The following is a 27,181-nucleotide window of genomic DNA, read 5'->3' on the forward strand; positions in this document are numbered from 1 at the left end:
CGATTAAATAATGAAAAAGCTGTATAAACCAAATCTTTCGAGGAACTCACATTTGAGATGTGTTTTTAAACTAGATGATCCTTTTTAAAAAAAGGTTTATAGTAATTCAAACTCTTACTTTTTTTCACTGTGGGGTTTAGGTAAAATCTAGGTTTGCTATGTTTTTTATTCCTTTTGTTAGAAATCCTTTGCTAAATTAAAAAAAAAAAATCTTGCTATAAATATGAATTGAAGTTGTATTATTAAATTTTCTCTGGGGACCCCAACAGTTCAAGCTATGTTGCTGCAGCACACTGCTGCTTGCTGGATAAGCCTTTGAAATGAACGTGATTTAAAGAGACACCATCAAGCATCTTTTAAGCCTGAAATGACCTTTGAAAATCCATTTAGGGATTTGAATCTCTCCCCTAAACGTGGGATTTGCTTCTCTGTTTAATTGTTTACCATGATGAGTTTTTAAAAATTGATGCCTTAAAAATAGGAGCAGCCATGCTGTTCCTTATGAACTAATGTGGTTTTCACTTCCTGGCAAAATGAAATAATGCTATAAGTAGTCTTTGTTTTTTAATAAATGTGGAGAATAATCTTCTTCAGTTAGAAACAATTAGACCTCCTGACAGGGAGTTGCATACATCCGACTTGTAGTTATGTGACTAAAAAGAAATGCAAAGCAATGAACAAGGTGGATCGTAAAGAGACAGAGAAATCAATCAGCTTTACTACCAGTATGTAGCATGATGGTGAATATAGAACGCAGGAAAATTACAGATTATAGAAATGGAAGAAAACTGTTGGGATGTCTATTCCCCTTCTCATTCCTTGCTACTGCATGATTGTCCATGCAGCTTTTTTTAAAAAGCCATTGATGATAAAACATGCCCGTGAGCAATTCCACGTGATAGGATTTTGCAACACTTTAATCCGTACAGTTCATTAAAAAATAAACTATTAGAACTACCACTCAGTGTTGCATTCAGATTTTAAATTCTATTTCTAGATAATGGGGATTGTTCAGTGAAATTGCAAACAATCTAGCAGCTATCGTTCTAATTATCACAGTTGTCCATATGTTCATACGCAAAGGGAATTTTTGCAATTTCTTGGTCTCATGCTGTGTGCTTCTATTATATTCTTCTCTCCAGATCTGGTCCCACGAAGCGGAAACCGCAGGGAAAATTTGTATGTGTGTCTGTCCTTTATGGACGGCGGAATGGGGAGAAGTTTGTGTCCAGCCTGCATTGTCATAGTCGTGAAGTCTTTTGTTGCATTTTGCGTTTCCTTTTCAGAGCTGTAACCCTTTTATGGGTAACCTTTCAAACAAGGTGATGGATATTTTAGCGCAGGATCTTCTCAGGGGGGTAAGGTGCTCGGCCATGGTCCTGTTCAAATTGTGGAGGTGCACAGAAACTGCCTTCTAGTTCCGAGGTGTACAAAAGCAAGGAGATATAAATTACAGGGTTTCTTTCCTCTCTTGAAACACTAGATAGTTTCTGACCCTTAAACACTAGCATTTTGCTGGTAATAAAGTGGAAGAATGCCTTCGACTGTTAGTCTGGATTGGAGTGGGAGGTGGTGGGGGCTAGGAGAGAGAGGAGAGAAATGTACTTGAAACAGTGTAATAAAGCTTAATTGTATTAGTTTTGAAAAAGGTTTTCGATCTCTCTGGATAATTTTATTCCTGTAATGGTTGGAAAGATGGAAAACACAGCACAGAACAATCTTTTTTATTAGCTGTTGCTTTTATATAATTCTGCTTTTATTTGTTGAATACACGCAGACCTTGACATTTATTTATTTATTTATTCCTTCCACTCTGCAAAAACCTTCCAACTATTATATACAAAAATATACATACAAACATACATATATATATTTATAATGTATATGTTAGGAAAAAAAATATCGGGATGAGGTGGGGAGGAGCTCAGCAGTAGCGATTCGCTTTCTCTTCTCTTTTCAGGGGGACGGTCAATGGGAGCATAGTTTGGAGGTGTTGGGCTGAGAGTTAATGGTTGTGGTGGCTCAGTGTGGAGTTAAAAAACCAAAATTTCTCCTTCAGGAGCAGACTGTCAGAATTCCCCCTCCTCACCTTTTCCATAACTTAATTTTCAAGAATAGAAGTCCTGCAGATTTGTTTGGAAAGGATGTGTAGCACACAACCAAGTACCTTCCTGGTAGGACACTAAGAACAATAGCATTATGTCTGAGGAGCATTTTTCTTACAACACAGTAGCTGCTGCACTGAATCAAGCAGACTGTTCTTTTTCTTCTGACAGTGGTCAGTTTGAAAGACATTGAAGGAAGATGCAAATAATCCCCAATCCTCTAAATAAATTTTTTTAAAAAAACAAACGCTTGGAGAATGACTTGGAGAAAAGTCTTCCTAAGTGTTGTCAGTCAGAGGCTGACACATGCCCTGCTGCAAAACAGTTTATTTTCATTCAGTATTTTGATTCATTGTAATGGAGCTTGGAATACTGCCAGCACTTGTCTATGTGTCTCAGCCACTTTTTTCTGAACTTGTTTAGCTCTGTGCCTTGATAGCACGTGGCATTATGTGCCACCGGTTAACTATATACTCTATAAATTCTGTTACCAATCTCAAATACTTTTTGTCACTTAATATGCCTTATGTGGAAGGGATAAAAGGAATTCTCTTCATTATTCATTATCTGTAGATTTCTGTTCTGTTCCCTCTTTTACCTTCCCATTAAGCTGAGCAGTCCTCACCTTTTTTCAGCCTCTGCTTGTGTATGATTTTTTTTCCAGGTTTCTCATTCTACTTGGTTGTCTTTGAGCCCCTTTCCTCTTGCAGTTCTGTCTTTGAGATGTATTGACCAGAATTGAACTCAGTAGTTCCCTAGAACGCAGCAGATTGTGTGAATATATTATCCCTTTATTTTGTAATCTCTAAAAGAGTACCGTAATCTACGGGACAGAGCACAGAATTGGAAGCAAAAAACTCCTCATTTTCTAATAGTTGTTTCTCTTTGGGGAGTTTGAAACAATTACTTAGCCCATCTATCTCAGTTATTCCATCTGTAAGATGGAATAGCTTATAATGGGAGGGCAAAGTGTTGTGAAACAGGAAAGCTATAGAAAAGCTAAAAAGGCTTTGCCTTTAGTTTTGCATGAGGTGAACTATGGGTGTACCTTATTTCAAAGAGACCTTAAACACGGCTGCTCTAGACAGTCTTTTATTAAAGTTTTCACAGAAAAGGGCATGTATTAAGAAATAATTTCAGCGTTTCAACTTTGGAGTTTTTCCCTACATCTTCTACTAAAGCCCTGGAAAAAGTAAGACTGAGTGCCGTGGTGCTTTGTCACAGCCAAAATGCATCTCGTTCTGTATGCTGGTCCTGAGAGACTAAAAGAGGGTGTCCAGGGATTGAGTGCAAGATCAGGGCAAGTACGTGTGACACTTTTTTCATGTGCTTCTTCAGACTGTGGTTGTTTGTGATTCAGCTGTCTGTGTGTTTACTAATCCGAGATGGTTTGTTTATTTTCCGTAGAGTTTTCTAGTCTCTTCTTGCTCATTCTGTAGCAAGCAGTTCCCAGCGCAGCTGTATGTTGTGTGAACAAACGCTTCCTTCTGCGTGTTTTGAACCAGAAGGCTTGAACCTTTTAATTTAATTTGATGTTCTTTCTTCATGACAACTGGATCAGTGACAGTAAGTCCTCATCTTCCTTCCTGCCTCGTACGGTGTTGCAGATCTCTGCCGTATCTCCTGATGCCCTCTCTTGCTGGGCTGAAAGGTTCCTTAGTTGCTCCCTATGGAAGTCTTACCATACGTGAATCATCCTGGCTGGTCATGTATGAAACTCCTCCACGTCCGCTTAATCCTTTCTGAGGGGTGGGAACCGGAACTGCACACACAGGGGTCAAGATACAGGTGGACCATAAATTTATACAGTAGCCTTATGAGAATTATTGTTCAGTTCTCCTTCTTTCTTACGGGGTGCCTAATGCTTGATTTGCATTTCTGACTTCTGTTGAGTAAATGCTCAACACTGCTCGCCACTGCTTCTAGTAACACTCGGCTCTTTTGGGTGCATGAAGCAGCTGTCCTGGGATTGAACCCACACTGTGCTCCGTTGTTGGGAGATATTCTGCCCAGCCCACCCTTTTATTTATTTTTCCACCCTTTATTTAGGGTGGACTGGGCAGTGGGTGGACATTAGGGTGGAGTTATTATGTATCAGATTGTCAGGGATTGTCTGTGTGTGAAGGGCTGTTAGATTTTGTTCTGCCTGCAGTGGATGCTTTGTGGATCACTTTTCTCTTTTAAAAAAACAAACACAATTTTTATTGAACAAATACTTTGCAGGCGATCAGGATACTGGTGTGCTCTTGATCTTCCATGGTAGTTCATTGTAGTTGTGGGTTTCAGTCTCTTGGGCTGCTAGGAAGTTTTTGTTATGGAGTGCCTGAAGTATTTTGGTAACTGGGAAAATTGCAGGAAATGGATCCTTTCAACCCACCATTTCTTACATGACTGTGTAATTGCCGGAGTTTGAAGCTGATGATCCAGACGTTCCCTTCCAGGCAGATGTTTCCAGTTTGGCTGTCTTAATCTCCAGTAAGTAATCCAGTAATGAGACCTGGGTAGTTTGGTAGAAGTGGTTAAACTTCTAACTCTAATTTGTCAGAATGATTTTACACGTCATCCATGTAATCTGGGATTGTTTCACAAAAAGTGTGTCTTGTCTCAATGGTTCCAAAGGCGGTTTTGTGCTGTGGAGGTTCTCTGGGTAGAAGGGATGAGAGCTGCGCCTGGCTCTCAGAAGGGAGAACCTTGGAAACATGCAATTTGAGAAGTTTAAGCTGACGTAGTTTCATGCCCGTATATGTTACTGAGAAGCAGGGGCAGGAAGGAGATGAAAGGAGCTTGGTAGCAATAGTTAGCATACGTACTGCTGGGAGCTGGTATTTGTATCAAGGATTCTGGGTATTCGTGGTCCTGCCATCTCCTCACGTACAGTCCTTAAAGTACAATCAGAAAGAAATGCAGGTACCAGGGGATTTCACTTAGCATATTAGTTGTATACGCTCCCCCAGATACATGTGTTTGATTTGTTTTGCTGTTTGGCCTCTTACTCGGTTTAACCTAACAAAAGGTAAGGGTGGTGCTACAGTACAGAAAAACCCGGGTAGCTCCTTGGAGTCGTGTAAAACAGCAAAGAGGCTGGAGGTAGTCTCGGCAGATGAAGTGAAACTCCGTGCTATAAATTGATGTCTCTTCTTTGTTTGGATTTTCCTCAGCTCCAGCTCCCACGTTATCTTTTATTATGTGGCTATGGACTACCGTGAGCAGTAGGTACATTAATATGCAACGCTTTCTGCTTGTAGCTTTTCAGAGCAGTACGTAGCAGAAGCATTCACAAGATGTAGCGTATTTATGCAAGTGGGAAAGGAATGCATTAAACAAATACAGTTTTTTATTAATAAGGTAGACTGCACCTCTTTCTCTGCACAGCTCCACAAATCTTGTAATTTTGTATGTAGTATTCACCTTGTTTGTTTTGTTTAAATTAATCTCCCTTTGCCCTTGCACTTACCATTAATTCACGTTTGTAAGGCACTTAGCATGCATAAAGAATGGGAGGAGGTGAACTTATTTTGGCTTGTTACTGTTGGCCTTGATCCTCGTTCCTGGAGCAGTCTCCTCCTTCTGATGCACCAGGGTCACCCCTGCGTGCGAGTCCCCTCTCACTTCTGTGCCTTTTGGCCACTAACTCGTCTCAATAAAAATACTGCCAGAGAAAATGACAGTACCCTGAGGGGAGGGGGGAAAAAACCTTCCAGAACAGTATGTTCCTATGGGCTCTTCACTATTCATTTTCAGCCCATTCTGTGGGGCTGAACAAACTGACGTCCCTTGGCAAAGGTGGCAGGGGATGTCTGCTGAAGGGGACAGGGAATCCAATCCGTTCCTCAGCTGGGATCCCCAGATGCGTTTGTATCCATGAGACCTGAAGAGAGCACACCTGGATTGAAAAAGAAAGCCATGTTAAGGTGCTGGGCTTCAGCTGTGCCCTGCCTTCTCAGTGGGAGTTAAAGATTCAGTGCTCTTTTCTAAAGGAGTGGATATGTCTTGGCAGGTGTCACCTGCCAAGACACCATTCATTTTCTGTATAAAATGGCCTGTAACATCTTCGGGCTGCACGTGAGCTGTTGCTGTGTGTAATGGCTGCCTTGGTTGCCTCCAGTCACTTACTGCTCTGGAAAGTGCTGGGGGGCACTTGAGGAAGAACAGTGAGGGTGAAACTGAGTTCTCCACAAATGCGTTTTCCATTCAGTAGTAGTTCTTGTCCCCTCCTTCGTTATTGAGTCTTACAGAATTTACAATTATTTTTTTTCTAACCTAATTTGTTGAAATTTCATCTCATGGCCTGCTACAACCCCTTCCTCCCACAAAAACTGCAGTGGTTTATGTGACCCTGCAACAGCTGCGATCCAAAGAAGCAGTTTGCCTTTCAGGCCAGTGGAGCAATATAACGAAGTGCCCAGTCCATCGAACTGTTGATTCTGAGCACAAGAAGGATAATCCCCGGTATAGTTTTCTGAAGTGGGCTGATAAGATCCTTCCTAATCATCCAGATCACTTCCCAGTTGCTTGGGCTGGCCGTCCGAGGATGTCACGTTCCGTTGGAGGTGGCGGTGGCTCTAGCAGTCTCTCAGGGCACAGCCTTTGGTCCTTAGAGAAGGACTATATGTAGGGAGATTTTTCCTGCTTGTGAGTTAAATTCCTGAGCAGGAACAAACGAGAAAAAAAAGAACAAACCTGGAATCATTGTCAAAACTGCTTCTGACCCCCTCCTTTTCCTCTCTCCAGTTATTCACAGACGTTAAATGTCATACAGGGAAGGAGGGAGCGCAGCATCCCTAACTCCCCCTTTTCCCTGCTGTCTGTCAGGGCTGAAGAGCACGGTGAGGAGCTGCCTTTCCATCGCCGCCCAGCAGCGTCCCTGCCTGCAGGGAGAGGTCGTTTTGCTGTCGCCACTGGCCAACTTGCCGGCTGACTTCGGTACCCTGTGCTCAATCCACCCATTTAATGGTTGTTTTGCTGAAAGCTTGTAAAGTTTAATAGTTAATATACCTCAGTACACCAGCTTTCAGAGATCAGATAAATTGATTGGTAATTTGATGAGCTCAAAGAACATCTATAATAGGGTAAATAAAATGTGTTAGATGTCAGCGCTGCCTCTCTGCCTTCTCCGCAGCGTGTGCGCTCTCTCCTCAATATGTGTTGACTGATGTACAGTACATTACATCAAATTACGAGCAGCCTCTATGCAAACAGCAACTAAGTGTTTGCTTCCTTTTCAGTCTTCACGATTAGTGTAGAGATGCATTTGCAGTCTGCGTGCTGAAGGGTGAACTGTCAGAGCCTTACGGGTGATTTTGTTTCCCTGGCATTTCGAGTACCTTTGCAGAGGGAGAACGATGCTTATGGGCTGCTTCATCTTGAAGGAATCCATCCTCAGGCTCGACTTGTGAAATAAATGTGGCAACGTGTGGTTTGAACTTAGTGTCTTAACACTGAATTTAGCAGCTGAATTTAGATAACAATCTGGTATCTGGTCTCATCAGTGTATCACTATGAAGACTTGTTAAAGGCAGAACAAAAAGACCTAGAATGTGATCTTGCCTCTTTGTCAGAACTGAGCACCAGAGTGTTCGTCCAGTCTGGTCCAAAAAGAGCAAAACAAGCCCTGCTTTTTGTCTTCCCTTTGGGAGCTTTGTCCATTACCTAACATTTCTGATACCACCCCCCCAACATGTATATTAACCCCAATTTCATTGATTAATTCGCTTATTGGCTATTAGCGTAGCCTTCTGCTTTGTCTTTTTGCTGTTTATAAGCTTGTTTATTAGCAGAAAGGTATTTATAAATGTGTGTGTATACAGGGAGCTCTATTAGCAGTGAAGCCAGAGCTACTTTCTGGTGGAAAGCAGGGTGCACATGCGCGCGCACACACACACACTCTCAGCTATTTTTTACTGTGGTGTAGTTGTACCCTAGCACCAAGTACATTACCCTGCTGCAATAAATACCAGTGCTGCCTGTTATTTCTGTGTAATTGGCCAACCAGTGTACAATTAATTTTTGGCCCTGTTACTGCAGTATTGGCTACTTTATGAAACTGTGGAGAGTTAGCACAGTGAATTGATTAAATATGTTCCAGACCTTAGGCTGGAGTCTGTGTGTCTGCTGGGATTTGGATGATTGAAGCTTGCGTTCCTCTTGGGACATTCCAGATTTAGACTTGGTCTTGGAAATTGTTTCAGGTAGACAAAACTTCCCTGTGTGTGGAATCCACTTGTATAAGGCCCTGACTTTGGGGAATGTGAGATTTGTGTTTCAGCCCGCAGCGTTCCTTCCGCATGTGGCAGGAAAAATGCATCAGTATTGTGACCGAGGCCCAGGTCCATTTCAAAAATGTCCACGAAATTCTAGCTTTGTCCTTACAGAATATGCTTTCATCATGCTGCTGGAAAACGTAGCTAATAATTAATCTGAAAATTGGGCAGACTCCACAGAACATCTGAAATTTGTGCTGAATTAAGTAGTCCAGAGATCAAGCTTTAGGAAGGGACTGCTCTGCATTTACAGTGGCTATACCTTCTGAAGTGAGGGTGGTTAGTGGTTTACCGTGGGTGTGTTAAATACATGTTTCATGACAGCCCAGGGCCTCTTCTCTGAAGGTTTTCCCCCATCTGTCAGTCATTTTAAAGAAACATACAAATAAGAGCTATTCCAGTTTCGTGAACATATAATGCACGTTCCCAGAATGACTCAGAAGTAGCTTGTAAATAACATGTTTTAATGTTCTTAAATATACGGGCACCACCAGGCTCGCTGTGAGGTCTTGAACCGCTACAGCTTGTATTTGTTTTGCCTGTCTCAATCTCCAGACCCCGGGATGATGTCTGGTGGGTTTCTTTTGTGTGCTTGTTTGGGGGGGGTTAGCTGCTTGTTTCACTACCTGTTCTGCTGCCCCCAAATGATTCCCATCTCCCTTCACCATTGAACACCTTGACTCTAATGAGGATTACCCGAGTCACCCATTCGCAGTCTAGGCCCGTTATAAATAAATCCAAAATAATGACTGATTTTGTTGGGGGTTCTTATTTTTATTGAAGATAAACATGTCTCAGACACGCATGTGCAGCGTCCAGCCCTGACAAGTGCTGATAGGGAAGTTTTGTCCCGTTACGTGCTCACCAGTAGCCACCAGGTAGAAGATGCTGCCCTGCACAGGGGGTGACCCCAGGGAGAGGCCAGAGCCAGAAAATGCGGGGTGGCCACTTCGCCCGTCTGTCTGCAAGGGGCAACGGGGGGGGCGAGAGATGGGAGAAGTAAACGCAGGAGCTGAGATAAAACCCTCAGCCCTGATTTAAGGAGACCTGTAGTAACTAGGTCATTTTAAGAGAAGAGCTAGCTTTGCTTTTCCTTCCCAATTATTGCATTTCAGGTCTTTTCATAAGGAAAAAAGGCTTAATTCTTCCTCTCTCCTCTTCCCTCCCCGTTCTTCTGAGCAGAAGCCACGTTTTGCTTATATAACTCCACGCTGCAATGTTGCTGCGAGCTCGCATGCCTGGGTCAATCGTGGAGTGCCTGGATTTTCTTCCCCTGGAGATGTCTCATGATGTATTGGCTGGTACACAGAAATGATCTAATTTGCCCTGACGTGCAGCAAGCCTTGAACTGGCTGAACCGTGGTTTCTGAACCAGGGAAGAGGACTCGTGTATGGGTGTATAAAACTGCTGTGTCGTGTCCCCACCCGGGCATGTATGTGAATCGAGAACCTTCAGCAGCTCTCCAGAGCCATTATTTTTTAACTTTTGTTTTCACAGCAGCTATGCGTACCATAAAATTTCCTTTGGCCTCTCGGGGGATTAAGAACAGTACGGGAGGCCTTTCACCTTTAGGTCATTCCTTCTGATACAGCTTCCGCTAGCAGCAGCAAAAAGCCATTATCCTGAGGGCTAATCAGTCATTTGGGTGGCACCGAGATAACAACTCTTCTTCCAGTTAGAGGCAAGTGTTTGTTGCAGCAAGGAAAAAAAAATGTCCTGGCTGTTGATCTCTGTGATAGGCAACGCGTATCCCAGTGAGGAATCCCGAGTTTGTCCTTGTGAGGTGAAACTAGGACAGGGCTGGTTGGATGTTTGTGAGCACTAGCTCTGTGGAGAGAGGATTTTGCTTCAGGTCTGCAGTGTTTGTGTTGGTTTCTTGTATTCTTCCTGTTGATCTCCAGCAAAAGCACAGTTGTATCGTGTTTTAATGTTCCTGTTACCTGATTTCTGGGCTCAAGCCATCCCCAGCTGAAGGGTCAGGATGCTCTTGGTCAATAGTTATAGGGGGAAAAAAACAAAGATACTTTGTTCATGAGCCTGAAAAATCCACTTAGAGCACCGTTTCCCAAGCCTTTTCCTATAATACCCTTTATCAGCTATGGCAACAGACCCCAAGTCATTACGGATGCTTATGCCAAAACAATTCTTTAGAGCTTTGAGCTTCCTCTCATTGCTACCTCCTGCAGTCCCCAAGACCAAGCCTGGCGCTGATGGCACGCGGTACACCTTGCTGTTAGAGATTGTTCAGAGGTTAAACGGGGAGAGTAGATTTAGCTTAAATCTGGGAGTATGGTTGCCTGCCTATGTGATGTTCTGCCCTTCACGTGCTTGAGATGCCCTGGCAGCAAGGCTCTGTGGGACCTGTCTGGTGTCAAGTTAATAAGTGATGATTCCTGTTATTCTGTGCTGGGCCAGAAGTGAGAAATGCCTCGTTCCCGTCCCTCCGCCTGGACTCTGTACTGGACAGTTTGAGGCTGGTGGTGCCCAAGTGGTGTTCGAGGCTGCGGGAGATGTCGCGCACCAGGGCTGTGGCAGCCTCCGGCTGGGAGGGAGCAGTCCCTGCCAGAGGACGGAGGGATGTGCCTGTGTGGCTGCCTGTGCTCTGCCCGGGGGTGTTTGATTTCCACATTAATATTTACTTCTCAGCAGCCCCCCTGTGAAAGCGCCTTTCAGCTCACTGGCAGCCCATGGTCCTCCTGCTCGGAGGGGCTTCTCTTTGGAGACTTCACAAGCTCTTTGCCAGCTGCAGAGATGTCTCTTCAATGCCTTGTCCTCTTCAGAGGAGGCAAAACTACTCTGCTGAAAACCACGTGAAAGAAAAGATCGCTAAAAGCAGAGAGAATGAGACTGCCAAAGATGGAAAGGAAATTGCTTACAAATACTTTCTGATTTCTTTCTTATCCCTTTTACCATCCCTCCTCCTTTGTCCTCCTTGGCTTTTTATCTCAGGATAAACATCGTGTTTATTTTCAGTTTACTGTGGGGAGGATTTCAATCCATTTTGAATAGCAAAATAAATACAAAATGATACCTGCGTTCTTTTCTCTGGAATAGCTGCTGCCTTGCGGGGAGAGCAGGCGGTTTTGTGACAGAGGTATTGTAAAGACAGGCCCAAAGAATCCGTGATACTCCATTTTCTCTTCCTTGTTAGCAGCGTTTTATATTGTATGTTGTTTTCCTTTTTAGATAATAATCAATGTTTCTTGGTAGAAATCATCTAATAACTTGTTTCCAACCGTAAAATAAATATATCATTATTTTATATTTATGTATTTATTAATAAAGGGGTATGAAATCAAGTCATCCTAGGGAAACTACTTCTGAGCTGTGGAGCTGGGAGCTTTTTCCAGGTATTCATTAACTAAGATTTCCAGCTCACTGAAGATAAGTGAACATTGTCTCCATTAAAAAAAATAAAAGTGAGACCCTAATGCTTAAGGTTAGTATTAAAAAAAATAAAAGTGAGACCCTAATGCTTAAGGTTAGTATTTTCTATAATGGCTTTTGTTACTTTTTGGTTGTCCGTGTGCAGCTTATTTTTTCAGATGTGCTGATTACCAGGAACCTGAGCTTGAAGTTTTGAATAATGAGCTCCTGAGCATCTCCAGACAGAGCCGCGAGCCAGCGGGCACTTCTGAAAGTATGGATTTGTCTGTGTCATTAACCATGTACAGTGACCTGTAAAGTCCTAGCGGTCTTTTGGGCTGTAATCATTAAACCAGCCTCTACTGCAGGATAAAATGGGAAGAGAAGCTGCAAGCATGGTGAGAGAAACCTGACTGAAAATACAAATATCTTCAGAAAATGCTCTGGGAGTAATAATAATAAAGAAAAAGTATGGTGGCAAAATAAATTGCTGCTGATACGATTTTTCTTCCTCTCCCAAGTTTGCCTCTAGTATGGCAGTTTCTCTCTCTTCGATAAATAAATGCAAAGATGAGAATTGCTGCCAAAAACTGTCACATTTCTGGAACTTTCAGCCCCTGATTATTCACATTAAGCCTCCCCCCCCAGCAGTACAGTATTCTGAATATGTACACCCACCATTCTGTCAGATCTGTGCAGCCTGCGTCTGGTTCATCTTCTGTGTCTTTGATGTGCTCCATAACGTAGGCAAAGAGAGGTCTGATAGTCTCTCTAAAAACCTGACAGTTTGTGTGACAATCTGTCCACGAATCCACAGGCTCCTTGTCAACCAAATGAGCCTTTGAATATCAGAGGTTTTCGGAACAGTGCTTGCAGCATTGCATATGCACTGAGGGGAGAGTACAACAGGCTTCCTCGTAACCTGAGAGATGTCTGCATTTTCCTTAATCATTTCAGGGACATCTCATCATTGCTTGTTGGCTGGTTCTCAGCCCCGCACATGTCGGGGTTATTTAGCAAAGCTTGATTTCCTGGAAACTGCACATGGAGAGTGATTTGTGATTGGGGGTAGAGGAAAGACCCTGGGAGGGGGGTGGGACTTGCAGGCTTTGGTGTGCTTCTGGCTTTGTGTTTGTTTGTTTCCTACAGTGACTCTCTTCCTTGCAGTTCCCTTTTACCCATGGATGTGATGCATTTGCTTCAGTATTTTGTAGTCCTCTTGCATGCTCCTCTGCCCTGGGTCCCTCCTCCTGCTCTGGCTTTCTCTGGGACTGCAGCGCGTTGCTTCCCTTAGCTACCTGTTGTGGAAAAGGGATGGGATCGTGAATAGAATTTAGGTTCTTAGAAATGGGACAGGAATTGTTAACAGGGCCCGTTGCCTGCAGCTTGGGTTGGGAAACGGGCTGAGGGATATTCTCAGCAGCAAAAGCAGGGAGTTTTAGGTCCGTTCCTGTCAGAGGTGGTGGGAGTTCTGCTGGAGGCTCTGTCAAATCCCAGCTTTGGCGTGATGGCAGCAAACCTTAGCTACAATATTCTCCTGTTTCTTCCCAAAATAAGCTTCCGTGATGGGTCTGACAGGGAAATGTACTTAATATATATATTTTTAAACGTATGACAAGTACTTGATGACTGCCAGCTTTCTATTTTTTCCCCTCTGAAGCGCTGGTCAGCCTCCTTTTACTATGGTGCTGCTGATACCCTGGTAACTCACTTCTTCCCCTCTCCTCCCCTTCCATCGCCGTTGATTCTCCACACGTGGCAGTCTCTCCCAGACAATGCCTAGCTGGTAGAGGCAGCGTCCTGTGCTCCTGTACTTTGTTCCTGGTTTTGTGACAGCTCTGCAGACAGGACCCGTACATCACAGTCCATGAGCAGTGGTGCGTCTCTGCAGCCCGGCCTGGGGATTCAGCAGCCCTGGCTGTGCCCACGGGCTGCGGGCACTGCGTTATCTGCGCGGCTCAGCCGGGTTTCCGAGGTCTCCAAAGTAGATGCTGAAAGCCCTTGATGTTTAATCGATGCCTGGGAAGCCTGTTTACCTGCACTTGTCAGGTATAATTGATTCGGGCATTTACTGTGAATTCTTCACCTAGGACTTCCCGCTCCTATATTAAACTTTCTGCTAGGAGAGAGCAGAGCGATGCTCTCCCAGCGCAGTTTTAACATTAATCTGGGCCTTTCACATTGCTAGTGCTGTCCTTGTCAGAAAGCCTGGGTTGCCTGCTGGCATTTTATGGCCTTTCTCTTTGAAGATGCTTTTTACCTTCCAGAGTTTGTGTTTAAGGAATTACTGATGCTGTATTTGCAGTCTTTTAGAACAGCGTGCCGTAAAGCAGTCCCATAGAAATGCAGCGTTTAATTCTTTCTGGTGTTTTTTTGCTGCTTCTTCGCCTTTTAATCACTCCTTTAGTAATAGTTCCTTAATGTTGTTGGCTGTCTTTCTGATGGGAAGATAATGTGAGGCTTTTCTGCACGTTTCCAGTGAGGCACTCACCAAGCTCGCAGCTTTTCGGAGTTCTGCTATTGTCTTGCCACGAGGTACGTGTTTTAATGGGATCCTTCCAGGGTACCTTCATGGAGACAGACAGACTCTGGTGGGCAGACTTGGTCTGGGACTGAAAACCCATTCTCACCCTGATGGTGTATCTCGGCATGGGACCTGGTTTTGGGGTGTAGCCTAGTTTGATTCACTGCATGGAGCAGGGCCAGCAGCTTAACCTTTTTGTGTCTAGCTTGTTATCCATGCAGTAAACGTGGCTGTGGCACGTCTCCCCAGATCTACCTCCTTAAACTTTTGTGAGGATTGGTATTTTGTGGGATCTTATCTTTGAGACGCTGTCTAGATATGCTGCAGAGTTAATATTTTGCTTTAATTGCAAGGTAACGTTACAGTCGTGAGAAGATCTGTTCCAACAGGAACGTAGTTCTGCCCAGAACTAGTTTAACTTCCCTGTGTTGTTACTGTGGACATTGCTCTTTTTTCTGGCATCTCTGAATCTTAATCCAAAATTTATGATCTCACAGCCTATTGCCGTAGGAAAGAATAGAATGACACAAATTCAATGCTCTCATTTCATTATTGGTCTCAGCGGGAGGAGTGGATGAACCCACACATGAACAGCAAACAACAGAGCTGTGTTTAGAAGTTGGCTTTGGCTAAAAAAAATCTTTTCTCCTTATCAGCAAGCTGTAGTTGCTTGCATCTCTTCTTTATTACCTTTTGAGAAAAAAAAAAACACTTGAATTCTCATAAAAACAGTTTAACCCTTGGCTTCTATGCTCTTCTGATGTGCTTTATATGCAATTTTCTCTTCCTTGTTAATCAGCCTCTGTGTGTACGAGCACTTGTGCTTGATAGGAATGAGAAACCGTGAGCGATGTCTTTTAGCTAAATGCCGGCTGATACCAACAAATGGGCTGAGCAGGAACTCGGGGAGGAGCGAGCTCGGGAGGTGAAGAGATTGCTTCTTGCAACGTGTCCTGATACTCCCGAGCTCCCTGTTCTGGACCAAGGTTGATAGCAGTGATTGATGGTGTAGGTTGATTGCAACAGATCCAAGGGGTCGGCCGGCGAAAAGACCGGTTCAGCTCATCTGCCTCTGTACCTGTGGGAAGGGTCCGAGTAGACGGGGTAATTTTTCAAACCTGTTAGGAGCCATTTGCATGAGGCTTCTGAGAGATGAGAGCTAACAGCCTGATTTATGGTGTGTGTGAACCAGCAGCCCAGGCAGGTCTGGGAGGCTCGGGTGTACCTTCGCTTCCCTTCAGCAGTGATGCGAGCAGATTTCCAACGCCTGCACTAACTGAGGATTTTTGGTACCTTTCTGCTGCCCACGGCAGCCACCTTGTCCCAGGCACGTGCGTGTTCCCTGTCCCCAGGCAGGCGGGCAGCAGCCATGCTGCCTTACTGGGGAGATGTGAGGTCTTATTTCTGACTTCAGAAGCCGTTGGAAGGAGGAATTGGAACGTCTTCCAGTTCATGTTGCATACGGAGCAGTACCTTCTGCTTTCCTTTCCCTTTTCTCTCCCAGTTTTGCAGTGTTCCCTCCCCATGGGGCACACCGTGCCTGCCCATAACACACCAGTGGCTCTTGCTCTCCTCCCGGCCCGACTGGGGCTTGTGCCTGGAGGTTCGCTGGAAGCTGCCGAGCGCCTACAGCAGGAGAGGGCTCAAAGCGATGCGCCTGTCAGGTGCGAGGCAGGTTGTCGCGTGTAATCCCCTGGCTGTCATCTGCAGCATTTGTCAAGGCCTCCGCTGGCCTGCTCCGTTTCATCAGAGGTATCGCTAGCAATCATCTAGGCTGGCAGCGTTTCAACAGCTGCTAATCCTCTTTGTATCTTTTAAGCACTGTGACCACTGACAAGCTTCTGTACTCCGAGGTGTCAAAATATCTGAAGATAGCTGTGGTGGTTGTTATTTATTTATTTCTTTATTTAATCCAAACACACTCTGATCTATTGACCCGGCCTGAACCTGGTGGAGAAATCTGTATCCCGGTCTTGTTTTTTTTTTTTTTGCTGCTGCTGTTGTTTGATGTTCACAAAGAGCTTTGCCTAAAATCTGATTCATTTCTAGTTCCTTGTGCTCACGTTGCTTGGTTTTCTGTTTTACGTGTTACCGCAAGTAGTGCATGTTTCGCTGAAGTTGTAAGGATTGTGGTTTAATGTCAGTGTGAGAATGAGCTGGCAGGGTTTTCTCTTTATGCTTCAATTACTTTCCCTCCTGAAATAGCCTTGAGAACTCCTTTTGCTGTGTTGTTTTCTTGCTTCCTTTGCTGTGTGTTGTGGAAAAGACCTGGGCAATGTAGCGAGATGTAGCTGCGAGTGTTGGAGTTTCTCTGCGTGTTTGCAGCAGCGGAGGAATGCTGAATTAAAATTACTCCAAATTTAGCTTTAAGTTTTAAAATCAGTTCCCTTTGGAAAGGGAATTTTTAGTCCTGGGGTTTTTTGGGAAGAGTGGGGAGCAAGGGCATAGCAGCAAAGCTGTTGTAGAAAAGCAGCAGCGTAAAGGAAAATGGCTCTGTTGGTCTTTAGGCTCTAGTTATGTATTTTTATAACTTCCTGGTGTTTTTATTATTTGCTACGAACCATCATTTAATAGCAGGGGAAAATCTTTCAAACAAACATTTCTTTGTTTAGGTTGTTTGTCCTCTCTGGAGAGCTCTCTCCCCATATGACAAACCTCTGATGTTCTGGAGTTGGCTCCCCTAAGGCTCAGCTTTATTGAGAGAAGTGAAACATTTTAGGTGGTTCATTCATTCTTTCTTTGTTTCTTGTTATTTGAGCCCTTATGGTGTCCTTTGGTCATGTTTTTAAACTTATTTCTGCAACTAAGACTGCCAGGAGCTTTATTTAATAATAGTTGAGGTCTCATGTTCAACTTTTTCTTTGTGAGCTGCCATTTTATCTCGAGCATCAAATATTGCGAGAGTAAATTAAAAGCAGCGTCGGCGTCTTGTAATTTTGTGTTGAATGTTCTGTTTTACTGCGCGGCTGAATATCATTTTATGAAGCCGAAGGACTTGACTAAGATTACGGGCAGCTAGCTCAGCCTTCGTTTCAAGTGCAAATACGGCACCTTGATGCTGCCGAGCAGCCTGTGGGAGCGGGTGGCTCTGCTCAAGTCCCCAGAAGTCTAGAGGTGGTTCCTGGCGTGGCTCCGCATTTGCAAGCTTATTATGAGGTCCTGGGTGGTTGTTCGGCATTGAAACCTCATGCACAGCCACAGCGTGATGGGGCAGAACAGCAAAACGAAGATCTTGCATCTCAACTTGCGTAGGTGAGGATATCTGGCCATTTGTTCTCTGTGAGCAGAGGTCCCCCATCACAGAGCCTGCCCTGACTGTGGCTGGAAGCCCCTTGCCTGCTGCCCATTTAGCCCCACTTCGGGACAAAAGTCAGTGCCCCTTTCCCAAGGTAGGAAGAGGCCTAGAGGCGAAGGGAAACCTGTTCAACAAGTCCGCTTGTTGAACAAACTCGGGTTTAAATGGTAAAAATCTGGTTTTCTTACTCGAGGAAGCATTTGAAGGTAATGATTCAGGGCGTTAGAAATACTGCTTCACTGGGTTTCGGGTTTCTGACGGGCGGAAGAAAGAAGACGGGTTTGATCCAACACAAGAGGGTCACTTGGATCGCGTGCAAAGATGTTTCCTTTTTATTTTTAAAACGGAGCATCTTTGAGCTTTGGGTTGAACATTGTCTGTGCCCCTCTTTGATCTTTGCCTTGTGCCATGTTCCTCGCGGTTTCTTTGAGGCCAGGACTCCCCTCCTTCCCCTTGCTGAGATGCTTGCCTCTCCGTTCAGGTTCTCACTTGCCTGCTTTTCATCAGCCCTGGGATCCAGAGCTATTCCGTACTGGATTCTTCCCCAGCTCTTTTTGTCCCCGTTTGTAGTTGATTTTGTTGAAGATGGGGCTGGCCATAGCACTGGGCAGGCGAGTGCTCCCTCTAATAACCTGGGCAAGGTTGTGCCACAACCACTCTAATCGACAGTGCAACCAGCAAATGAATCTGTTGGCTAGTTTTTCTTTCCCTAGGCGGGTTAAATGCCAACCTCATGCTGGGTCTCACGTACAACATATTTGTTCCTGTTTTCCTCTCCTGCTGCTGTTTCACTGCAGAGTGCTGCAAGCTAATAGTATCTGACGGGGCTACTTCCTATTGCCTGAAAAATGTTTAATTTTACTACCTTGCTTTCTCTCTTTCCCACTTTCTCTCATTTTGATCTCTCAAATCCAGTCCCTTTGAGAAATCAGACAGTATGAAATATGAAAATTGCTTGGTTAGTAATTGGAGAATGGTGAGACTTACGAAACCCGTGGAGATAACGCTTAGGTCTACTTATTCATATTATTTAATTTTTAATGGCAAATTTAATTAATGGAACACGGGTCTCGTGGTTTCATGTGTGAATAAGTAACAGCAGGGATCTGAAAGTCATGAGGTCTGTTTACAGGACGGAGAAAAAGGCTCCATTAGAAGCTGAACTTTTCATTATAGGAAGGGGTAAAATGGGTTTAACAGCGTAGAAGTTTGACCATTATGTAACAAGTAAGTAAAAGAAAATATTAATGGCAATTTTGCTGGCCAAATGCATTTTGAAGTGGTTACTCATCCATGATTTTTCACTTTAAGTCTGTCTCCTAGGTCAAAGTTTGGAAACGCAAAGCCTGTTCTGGTTGTTTTTCAGTATGTGACATAAATTCAGGCACCAGAGATAAATGCTTAAATATAGCACCTTGAAGTCTAGGCTTTGAAAACCTTTATAAACCTTCCAATTAGCTGAGCCTCACACAACTTCAGTGACAGAGGCAGCTGCTATCCCTAGCTTGCAGATGGAAAATGGTGACTTGCCCAAGATTGCCCAAGTGGCAGAACCGCTAATAGAACTTGAGTTATATCTGTCCTTTCCTTTTTCTACCCGCTGAGCAGTATGTGTAGTCTCATCATGTGCGGGACCACAGCTGCATTTGTTGGAAAATAAATGAAGAAAGGCAAGAATAGCGTTCTACGTAGCATGAGCAAATTTGAGGAGAGACAAGGCAGCAGCTAGGACTGGCCCTAAATGAATAGCTGTCCTTGCTTTCAATACCATTTTGTCGCTTTTTTGATTGATTGTTGCATATTTTCTGCATGTGCTTTTTCAGACGAAGGGCCTTGCAGATGAGCTTTGAGTGAGGCAATTGCAACTATTTCAGTGTGAAGTCCAGAGGCTTTGCCTGAAGCAGCTTGATCAGCAGTTCGGTGACACGAGCCCTCGCAGCAATGTCGCTGGGGGTGTGCAGCGGTTCCCTCCCGCTGTCTGTGCCTGGGAGGCCTCTCGGTGCAGCAGAGAGAAGGAATTCATCCTCCATGCTCAGCAGCTGAGCAGCTCTGAACTAAGACTCTTTCTATGCAAGCTCAGGAGAATTTAATGCAAACGTCTTAAGCCCTGCAGCAAGACACTCCAGACTCTGTTTGGCAGAGCCTTAACTGATACCTGATATGCCTCCCTACGTTGTTAAAAGGGAAACAGGCTGCATAATTTTCTTCTAAAGAATAAGTAACATAAGCAGAGGCACTGAAATGTAAAATGGATTTTCCCGTGCTAGCAGCCAATTTTGATACTTGCAAGTCAGTAACTTACAACATTCTTCACGGCAATTAGTGAAAAAGAACAAAACGTAGCCTAACTCAAAATAACTCGGTGTGGGAAACACCTTGTTTTTGTGGTTGCATGGAATAATCAAAGCTGACTGCTGGTTGTTGGCGACCTTTCCCCCCTTCTTTTCCTTCACAAAGGTGAAGCTTATAACGGAGGACATGTTGCAGCCTTGATGCATTTTCTTGGAAATAAATGAACTTTTTGTGCATTTTTTTGTGTTCTTTGAACTGAATATGCTATTTGTTGTTGGAAATCGTTATTAATTATAGAAGATAACTACCTGCCGGGATAAGATCTGAGACGCCTTTCATTTTTAGAGCTGAGCATTATGTTCTTTGTTTCAGAATGCCGAAATCTACAAGCTGACATCTGAGCAATACCAGGAGGCAGCCACCAAGGCAGAGGAGTGGATAAAGTGAGAAACCATTTTTGTTCTTTTCTGCAGTTCCGGTTGCGTTTCCTGACGTTGTGTGTGTACAGCCTCTGGATATCCCCGTAACCAGAGTGCAAAGTTACCTCGTGTCAGGTAGTTAGGGGCTGAGGAGCTGTACGCCAGCATCCTTTCTTTCTGTGCCAAGCTTGACAGAATTTAGCATAAAGATGCAAGATCTTGCAAGGGGAGAGCAAGAGGGAAGATGTGGAATAGAAAATTGAAATTAAATGGGAATATTTACCAGGGTCTTCAAAGAGGCAATGGAACCTGTTTAATCTGCTCGGACTTTGACCCAATGTAGTTAGCCTGCACATTGCAGCACTGGGCTAGTCCTAGAGTATGAGAAATGTCAGTTCTGAAGGTATTCATTGTCCAGGAAAGGAAAAAGGTAAATAACCTAAATCAGCCCTGTAAATTTCAATCGAAATAGAGTTGTGGTTATCATAAATGTTTTCTAAGAATGTATTCAGTGATTTTTCTGACCTCTTTAACTGGCCTTGGCATAATTAGTGGACCTTTAATGTTGTCTTTTTACCAGGAGCACATTTAGTGTCTAAATTCCGTTTGTATTTGCACGTCGTGTTATATAGCTTATTGTTCCACATGCACTAACAGCTGTCCAAGAAAAAATATTTTCTATAATTCTTTATTATTAATGAGTCCAAAGCAATTACACTGTCACGAGCAGCACTCAGATCTCAGTTGGGTAAACAGTTGGCCAACACGCAGTAAACTGGAGTAGCAACATATGTAGTCCAGTTGGGTCCAGTCCAGATTGTACGATACTTAATTGCATAAATAGATAATATAGCAATGATGAATATATTAGTAGGGTGTGCAGTACATTGTGCTGTCTTTATTTAAAATTGTGTTTGGCTGCCAAAGCATCACATAACCTGTTGTAATTTTGCATTTTTGTTTGGACAGTCAAGTAATAAGTTGCTAAAGAAGCCAAAACAAGGCAGCTAACACATCACATGCGTTTTCATGCGGTTCTTCATAGTAGAATTCTTAAGTTCTGTTTTTAAATAAACATTTTTTAAAAATCATAATCCATAAAGTTCTGAGAGTCTTTGATCAGTTCAGTCTTCTCTTGAATTTGCTTCTACAGGTGTGTGATCAGATGTAAATTCTTACAACTTTGTAAAGGAAGAGCTGTGACTTTGGATTACGTTCTTTACTTGCTCCTACAGACTGTAACAAATCTGTATTTAGAGCAGTTGTAAGTTGGGTTCCTGAGGTTTCATTTGGTGTCTTCTGAGTCTTATGGGGTTGAATACTGGCAATGTAGGAAACCCTCTGGTAACAAGCATTTCTCACCAAGGGCAGTGGCTGAGACCAATACAAATGCTAATGACTTCTTGCTTTCAAGATACAAAAAATGTGTTTATGGTTTCTTAGGGGTCCCTCCCACTTTCCTTTGAGTCCCTAACGTCTGCCAGCCCCTGGCTTCTGCCTCTATTATACATTGCTTTTCTGCATGAAACGCAGAACGTGACGAACGTGAGCCATTGTAAAGGGAGTTTCCTTGGTCTGCCTTCCTCACAGCCAAAAAAGACACCAGCCCTGCCATGAATTTCACTGTGAAAATATAACATGGCTGAGAAGTGCCTTGAGAGCAGACAAGCTGTGTGGCACCAGCGAAGCTGTGGGAGGAAGAGAAGATCTTATTTTCTGTTCCTTTACAGTAGAAGTTGTTGGCCATAACCGGCGTTGCATCGAGCTGCGTGTTGGAGCACACAGTGTGGGACTGATCGTGTCCTTTGATAACTGTGAGGGAAGAGCCATTGCTTCAGCCTACCAGCTGGCAGTGTGTGACTCTTCAGCAGTACACAGCCATCCTTTTGGGGGTTGTTGCCTCGATGTACAACATGTGGATCTAACAGTGAGTGCACATGTCAGGTGAGGGCCATGGTATGGGGCAGGGTCAGAGAACTTCCTTCGTGCATTGGCATTCATGCTGATTTGCTAGGAATCGAAGCTTGCACATTGTGAATACTCTTAGGCTTTGCACATTTGAGTCTTTGTACAGCCTGTTTATGGCCATAAATTACAAGATCCTGTGAATTCAGTGGAAATAATTGTTCATCTTGGTTTGCAATTTCATGTTAGACATACAAGCACAGTAAGTGCTAAGCTAGGTAAGACTAATTTATGCAGATCTAGTAACTTGGATGACATGAATAAACTGAAACTCCAGGAAAATTACATGAACTGGAATACAGCCAAATGAAGAATGAAGCACAGGTCCGCCTGCTTGCTGTGCTGGGTGACAACAGCTCCTGGAACAAAGGGAAATCGGGAGGGGCATTTTCTCCATCTAACGGGAAGAATGCATCTCCTTGCTGTAGTGTCACATCCCTGGCTTACACCATCCTTGTGTTTCACCGTGAACTCTTAGCCCTGCCTCTGGCGCTTGAACACGGTGAGACCAGTCTACCCTGTACTTGTTGCCTTTTCCCCCTGGATGTAGGAAATGATGTAGGCTGATGGAGGAAGAGGGGGCTGGAGTTGTTTCTGCAGGGAGTGCACTGCTTTCTTGGAGTCTGTGTTGAAGCAAAGATAAGAAATACCTGAAACAAAATTGTTTTCTTGGCATTTATTGACTTTTGCAACTCCATTATCAGTACCTACAGCTCTGCACAAATGGTCAAGTTCCATGGGCTGTTTCCTCTCCGTAGTGATTATCAAGCATTTCTGCATTTGAGAATATTGTGCAGGCTTTCTACCAGTGACCCTTTGCAGCATGCCTGTGAGGTAGGCAGGTAAACCAGCTCCACTTGTATAGGAACAGAAGCCCGGAGCTTCATACTACAACACTACAGGGTCATCAGCTCTTGGTTCCTGCTTCAGGGAAGGATGCTGGGCTTGAAGGTGTGATGCACTTCGTTCCCCATCTTTTTGCCTGAACCCACCTTCCTCCTGTCTCTGCATTCCCCCACCACAGCATCTCGTCCTTTGTTCTGGGCTCTATCCAACCTGTTTCTTTCTCCCAGGAAGAAGATCCTAGCAACAAGAAACCACTGAACACAGCTTTCAGCACCTTAAGCAACTTGCCCTTGTTGCTTACATGCTGTGGTGAATTGGACAGTTGCCACGGACATATTGTCTCTATGATGCTATTATAATTGGTGCATTATTATTTTTCTCTTCTGTTAACGAGCAGAATTAAAGTCTAGGGACCTAGAACTTTTTTTTCCTTCCTTCCTTCCCTGTTTAGCAAACTGCACATCAGTAACCACCCACAAAAGAAGCAGCGTGTAAATAAAAAGCCGGTGCTCTCCGCCCTTCACTTCGTTCCACATCCTTTTCTCAGTGTTCATAGAGCCATGACTCAGACTGGGTTTAGAGAAGACAACTTGCTAATCCCCTCCCTGCTACATAGAATAAAATGGCATTTCATTCCAAGCTCTATTAATGCGCTCGCTCCGGGGATAAAGCAGCACTCCCAAAAGGCAGTGGCCAAATTTTTTTTCTGTTGCATTGTCTTTGTCTTCTTTTGAATGTTACATTTAGATTAGCTTCTGAGGATTAAATGTTATTACAGTCCCCGAATCTGTTAAGGGGAAGGAAAAAAAACATCAGTAAAGAGGTTATGGCTTAGTACAGGCACTCTAGATTTATCCTCAAAATGCTTTTTTTTTTTAAAAAAAAAAAAGTGATTTATTTTCTTTTGTGAAGGCTGCCTTATCATATTTTTATTTTATTTTATTTTTGTAGTTGTTAAATTTGGACGCAAGAATTGCCGGGGGTGGGGGTGTGACTCGCTCTACAAGGTATAGCTGAGGGAGTGGGGTGAGGGGATTAGGAAGCTGTTAAAAGATAAAATTGTTCTGAAGCTGAGTTTCCCTCCGAGATCTCCTTAGAGCTTGCTGAACCCTCCCTGAAGCTGCTTACTGACGGCCGTGTTGCTTTGCATGTTGTGCTGCGAGAACTGAGCAGGCTCTGCGCTGCTATCGAGGAGCGCATAAAGAACGCCGGTATCTTATCCTGATAGAGATCAGCCTTGAATCCAAGGCAGCTTTCCAGTGGAGAAACTGCCAAAGAGATTTACTCCATATGGGACTTCGTATCTAAGAGTTCCATTTAATGGTCCTAAGATCTTTAAATTTAATGGACATCAGTATTTAAGGTGATTACATTAGGAAAATTGGCAAGTAGTAAGTATCCTCCTGGGCTGGGCATGGAGCTGAGAACCAAACGGACTCAGTGGGGGTAGGGGGAGAAAGTTCAGAGATGGACTGTCTGCTGGGAACGGGGAATTTGTGGCTCCCTTTCAGGACTCACGGAAACAAAGATTTTATTGAATTGCACAAGATTTTATGAGGTTGATGGTCCCTCAGATAAAATGGCATCAGTAACTGGAACCTCACTGTTCCAGTTCCAGAAACTGCCTTTTCTTCCTTTGTGTAGATTTGGGAAGTTTATAAGATACTTACGTGGTGAAACTTGAATTTATTCATCTTGAAATCTACTCCAAGGCCCCAGCTATTTCAACAGAGGGCTGTGCCCAGGAGTCAAGCTCTAAAGTAGTTATGTGGACAGCCACGAAGCCTGAGGAGAAGGGTAAAGACATCATAGTTTTCAAACAAAATTGCTCTGGGATTTCTCGTGTCATTAGATTAGATAGATGATTAATTCAATGTTGAAATTAAGAGCCTCTGTAATAGGGGTTTAAGAGTTTTCAGGAATAAAAGACTGATTAGTACTTGGAGCACATCCTCGGCCTTACCTCAGCACAGAGCTTTTGTACGCTGCACTGATTACACCTTCAGAAAATGTTTTGGCTCCATCCCAGTCCTGTTCTTCCCTCAGTGCTTGCTTTGCGATGGTTGTTCCTACTTCCGTCAGTGGCGAGCCTGTTCCACGTACCCTTTAAATAAGGAGATGAGTTAGTAGTCAAAGCTTTGCTGTTTGTCACGTTTATAAAGTTGGTCTTCGTAGGAGATTGGAATATTGATGTCAGAGACCATAAGGTACGCGCTTCCCCAGAGTTCTTTCAGCAGCAGGTAAAAGGGGAGGTGGGTCAGTTTTGACTTTGTGTCATTTTGTATGGTGTGAATATTTCTGAAAGAAAATCTTCCGGATCTTTGTGAAGCAGAAGTGATTTTGTCTCATTTACGTGAGCACGTAAACATTTTCTTTACTAATTCTGGAAGGCGTGTTGTTAAGCAGCTGTGTCTACCAGTGCATTGATTTCCAGCAGCTGTATTGTTCCCCTACTGCTTTAGGAATGTAGTTTGTGGTAACAAAGTCAAATACACGTAACAGAGTTTTGCAAATGTTCCACTTGGGCCAGACTATCCTTTTTCTGACTTACCTTTAATTCCTGAAAATTGATTAGTTTGCGTACCTCACCCAGCTGTTGTATCTGCTTTCGGAAACTCAGTTCTTGAAGATTACAAAGCTGCTGCTTTCAAGCAAGACTTTCCTTTTGCCCACTTAGTAAAATAATGTTCTAATAAAAAATAGCGTTAAATAATGTTCTAATAAAAAAAAAATAGTGTTCACAATATCATTCCTCTTACGCGTGTTGAGGGATGACTAATAAATCAGCCCGCTGACTGAGACTGCAGTTCAGTTAGTGCTGAAAAACCGGTGTAAAATATTAATACATCTTTTCAAAACTGCAAGGGTTTTTCTTCGCAGGTACATGGGTAGAACTTGGGAGCTTATAAAATAAGACTTGAATAGCAAAGGAAGAGGTGCCAAAGACTCCATGTAGTCTATTAGGGATGTTTCTATTACTATCGATTTTTACATGGAAAGCACTTGTATTCTGCAGTAATGTTGCCATTATAAAACCCTTAGATCAGGGTTTGTTGGCAGGCCACATCCAGATTGTTTTCAAAAGCACGGATATTTGTGCAGCTGTTAAAACAAAACTCAGACATGCTTTGTGCGTCGGAGTACATGAAGTATTTCGGTTCAAAGCTCTCCATCACGGTGAATGCAGGGAAAATTGAAGCAGATCGCTGCCCTCGGTTTGGGAGTTATATATACCACTGGGTACCTTGGAGGAAGGGAGATTTCTCCAAGGTTCACAGTATTTTATTGTGGTTTTAGATGTAATGACAGGTCTGCAGCCAAGTCCCCAGGTTCTCTGTGCCTTTGCTGCATCCCTCTCCTTGGCTTCAGTTAGGAGAGGTATTGTGAATATTAATTTGGGCCCAGCCACGCTCGCTCCCGCTGTGTTTCTCTGCCTCCATCCTCCTGCGTGTGTTACATAGTGTGCTGCTGGTAGTGGCACGGGGCTGATTTGTAAAGGATTGAGGTTTACAGTTGTCTGGGGAAGCTTTCCAAAAAGACTGGTGAATTAAAGATGTCAGTAGCAATAATGCCTGAGAAACCACTTGTTACCAGTGAATTAATGACTTGTTTGCTAATTAGCAGCCTAAAGCAAAGTTGAGGTAACGCTCCTACCAATCCGGTCATTAATTCACTAACAACTGATTTCAAGGGCAGCGTTGCTGTTTGGAGCAGTAATTGTGCTCCCCGTTCTGGATTACACGCTCCGCGCAGAACGTCACTGCTGCTGAGTCAGGCTCCTCCCGCAGGGGTGGGGGGATGCAGGCAGAGCCCGAAGGCAAGCGCTGGGGCGGGAGGTTTGAAGAAATAGTCTGTTCTGTGGCTCAGAGCTGCTGTGCTCCACCTGCCCAGGCAATAACCACGGCGGCAGGATGGGGACAGCTGTGGTCACCCTACCCCACGGTGGTCAGCCTGCGCGGAGGAAGGTGCTGGGGCTCGATATCAGCACTTTCTGAGAGGCTGAGGTCTGTCCCTCCCTTATGAAGGGACAGAAAAACCATCCCCGCCACCAGACCAGCCTTGGATGTCTTGTCTTCCTTTATTTGGTTTTGCTTTTGGTAATTTCTGA

General features: G+C 43.9%; 1 protein-coding gene across 4 annotated transcripts in view; it reads left to right on the forward strand.

The window, feature by feature from the left end:
* Window positions 1-27,181, forward strand: part of CHCHD6 (coiled-coil-helix-coiled-coil-helix domain containing 6) — a 124,092-nt gene that overhangs the window by 38,538 nt on the left and 58,373 nt on the right. For all 4 annotated transcript variants that reach the window (XM_035337667.1, XM_035337669.1, XM_035337670.1 and 1 more), the window contains exon 7: window positions 20,216-20,286. In XM_035337667.1, the coding sequence (XP_035193558.1) occupies window positions 20,216-20,286 (71 nt within the window). The remainder of the gene's footprint in view (window positions 1-20,215; window positions 20,287-27,181) is intronic.

Source organism: Oxyura jamaicensis, chromosome 12 (assembly GCF_011077185.1).
Source record: "Oxyura jamaicensis isolate SHBP4307 breed ruddy duck chromosome 12, BPBGC_Ojam_1.0, whole genome shotgun sequence".
NCBI classification, from domain to species: domain Eukaryota; kingdom Metazoa; phylum Chordata; class Aves; order Anseriformes; family Anatidae; genus Oxyura; species Oxyura jamaicensis.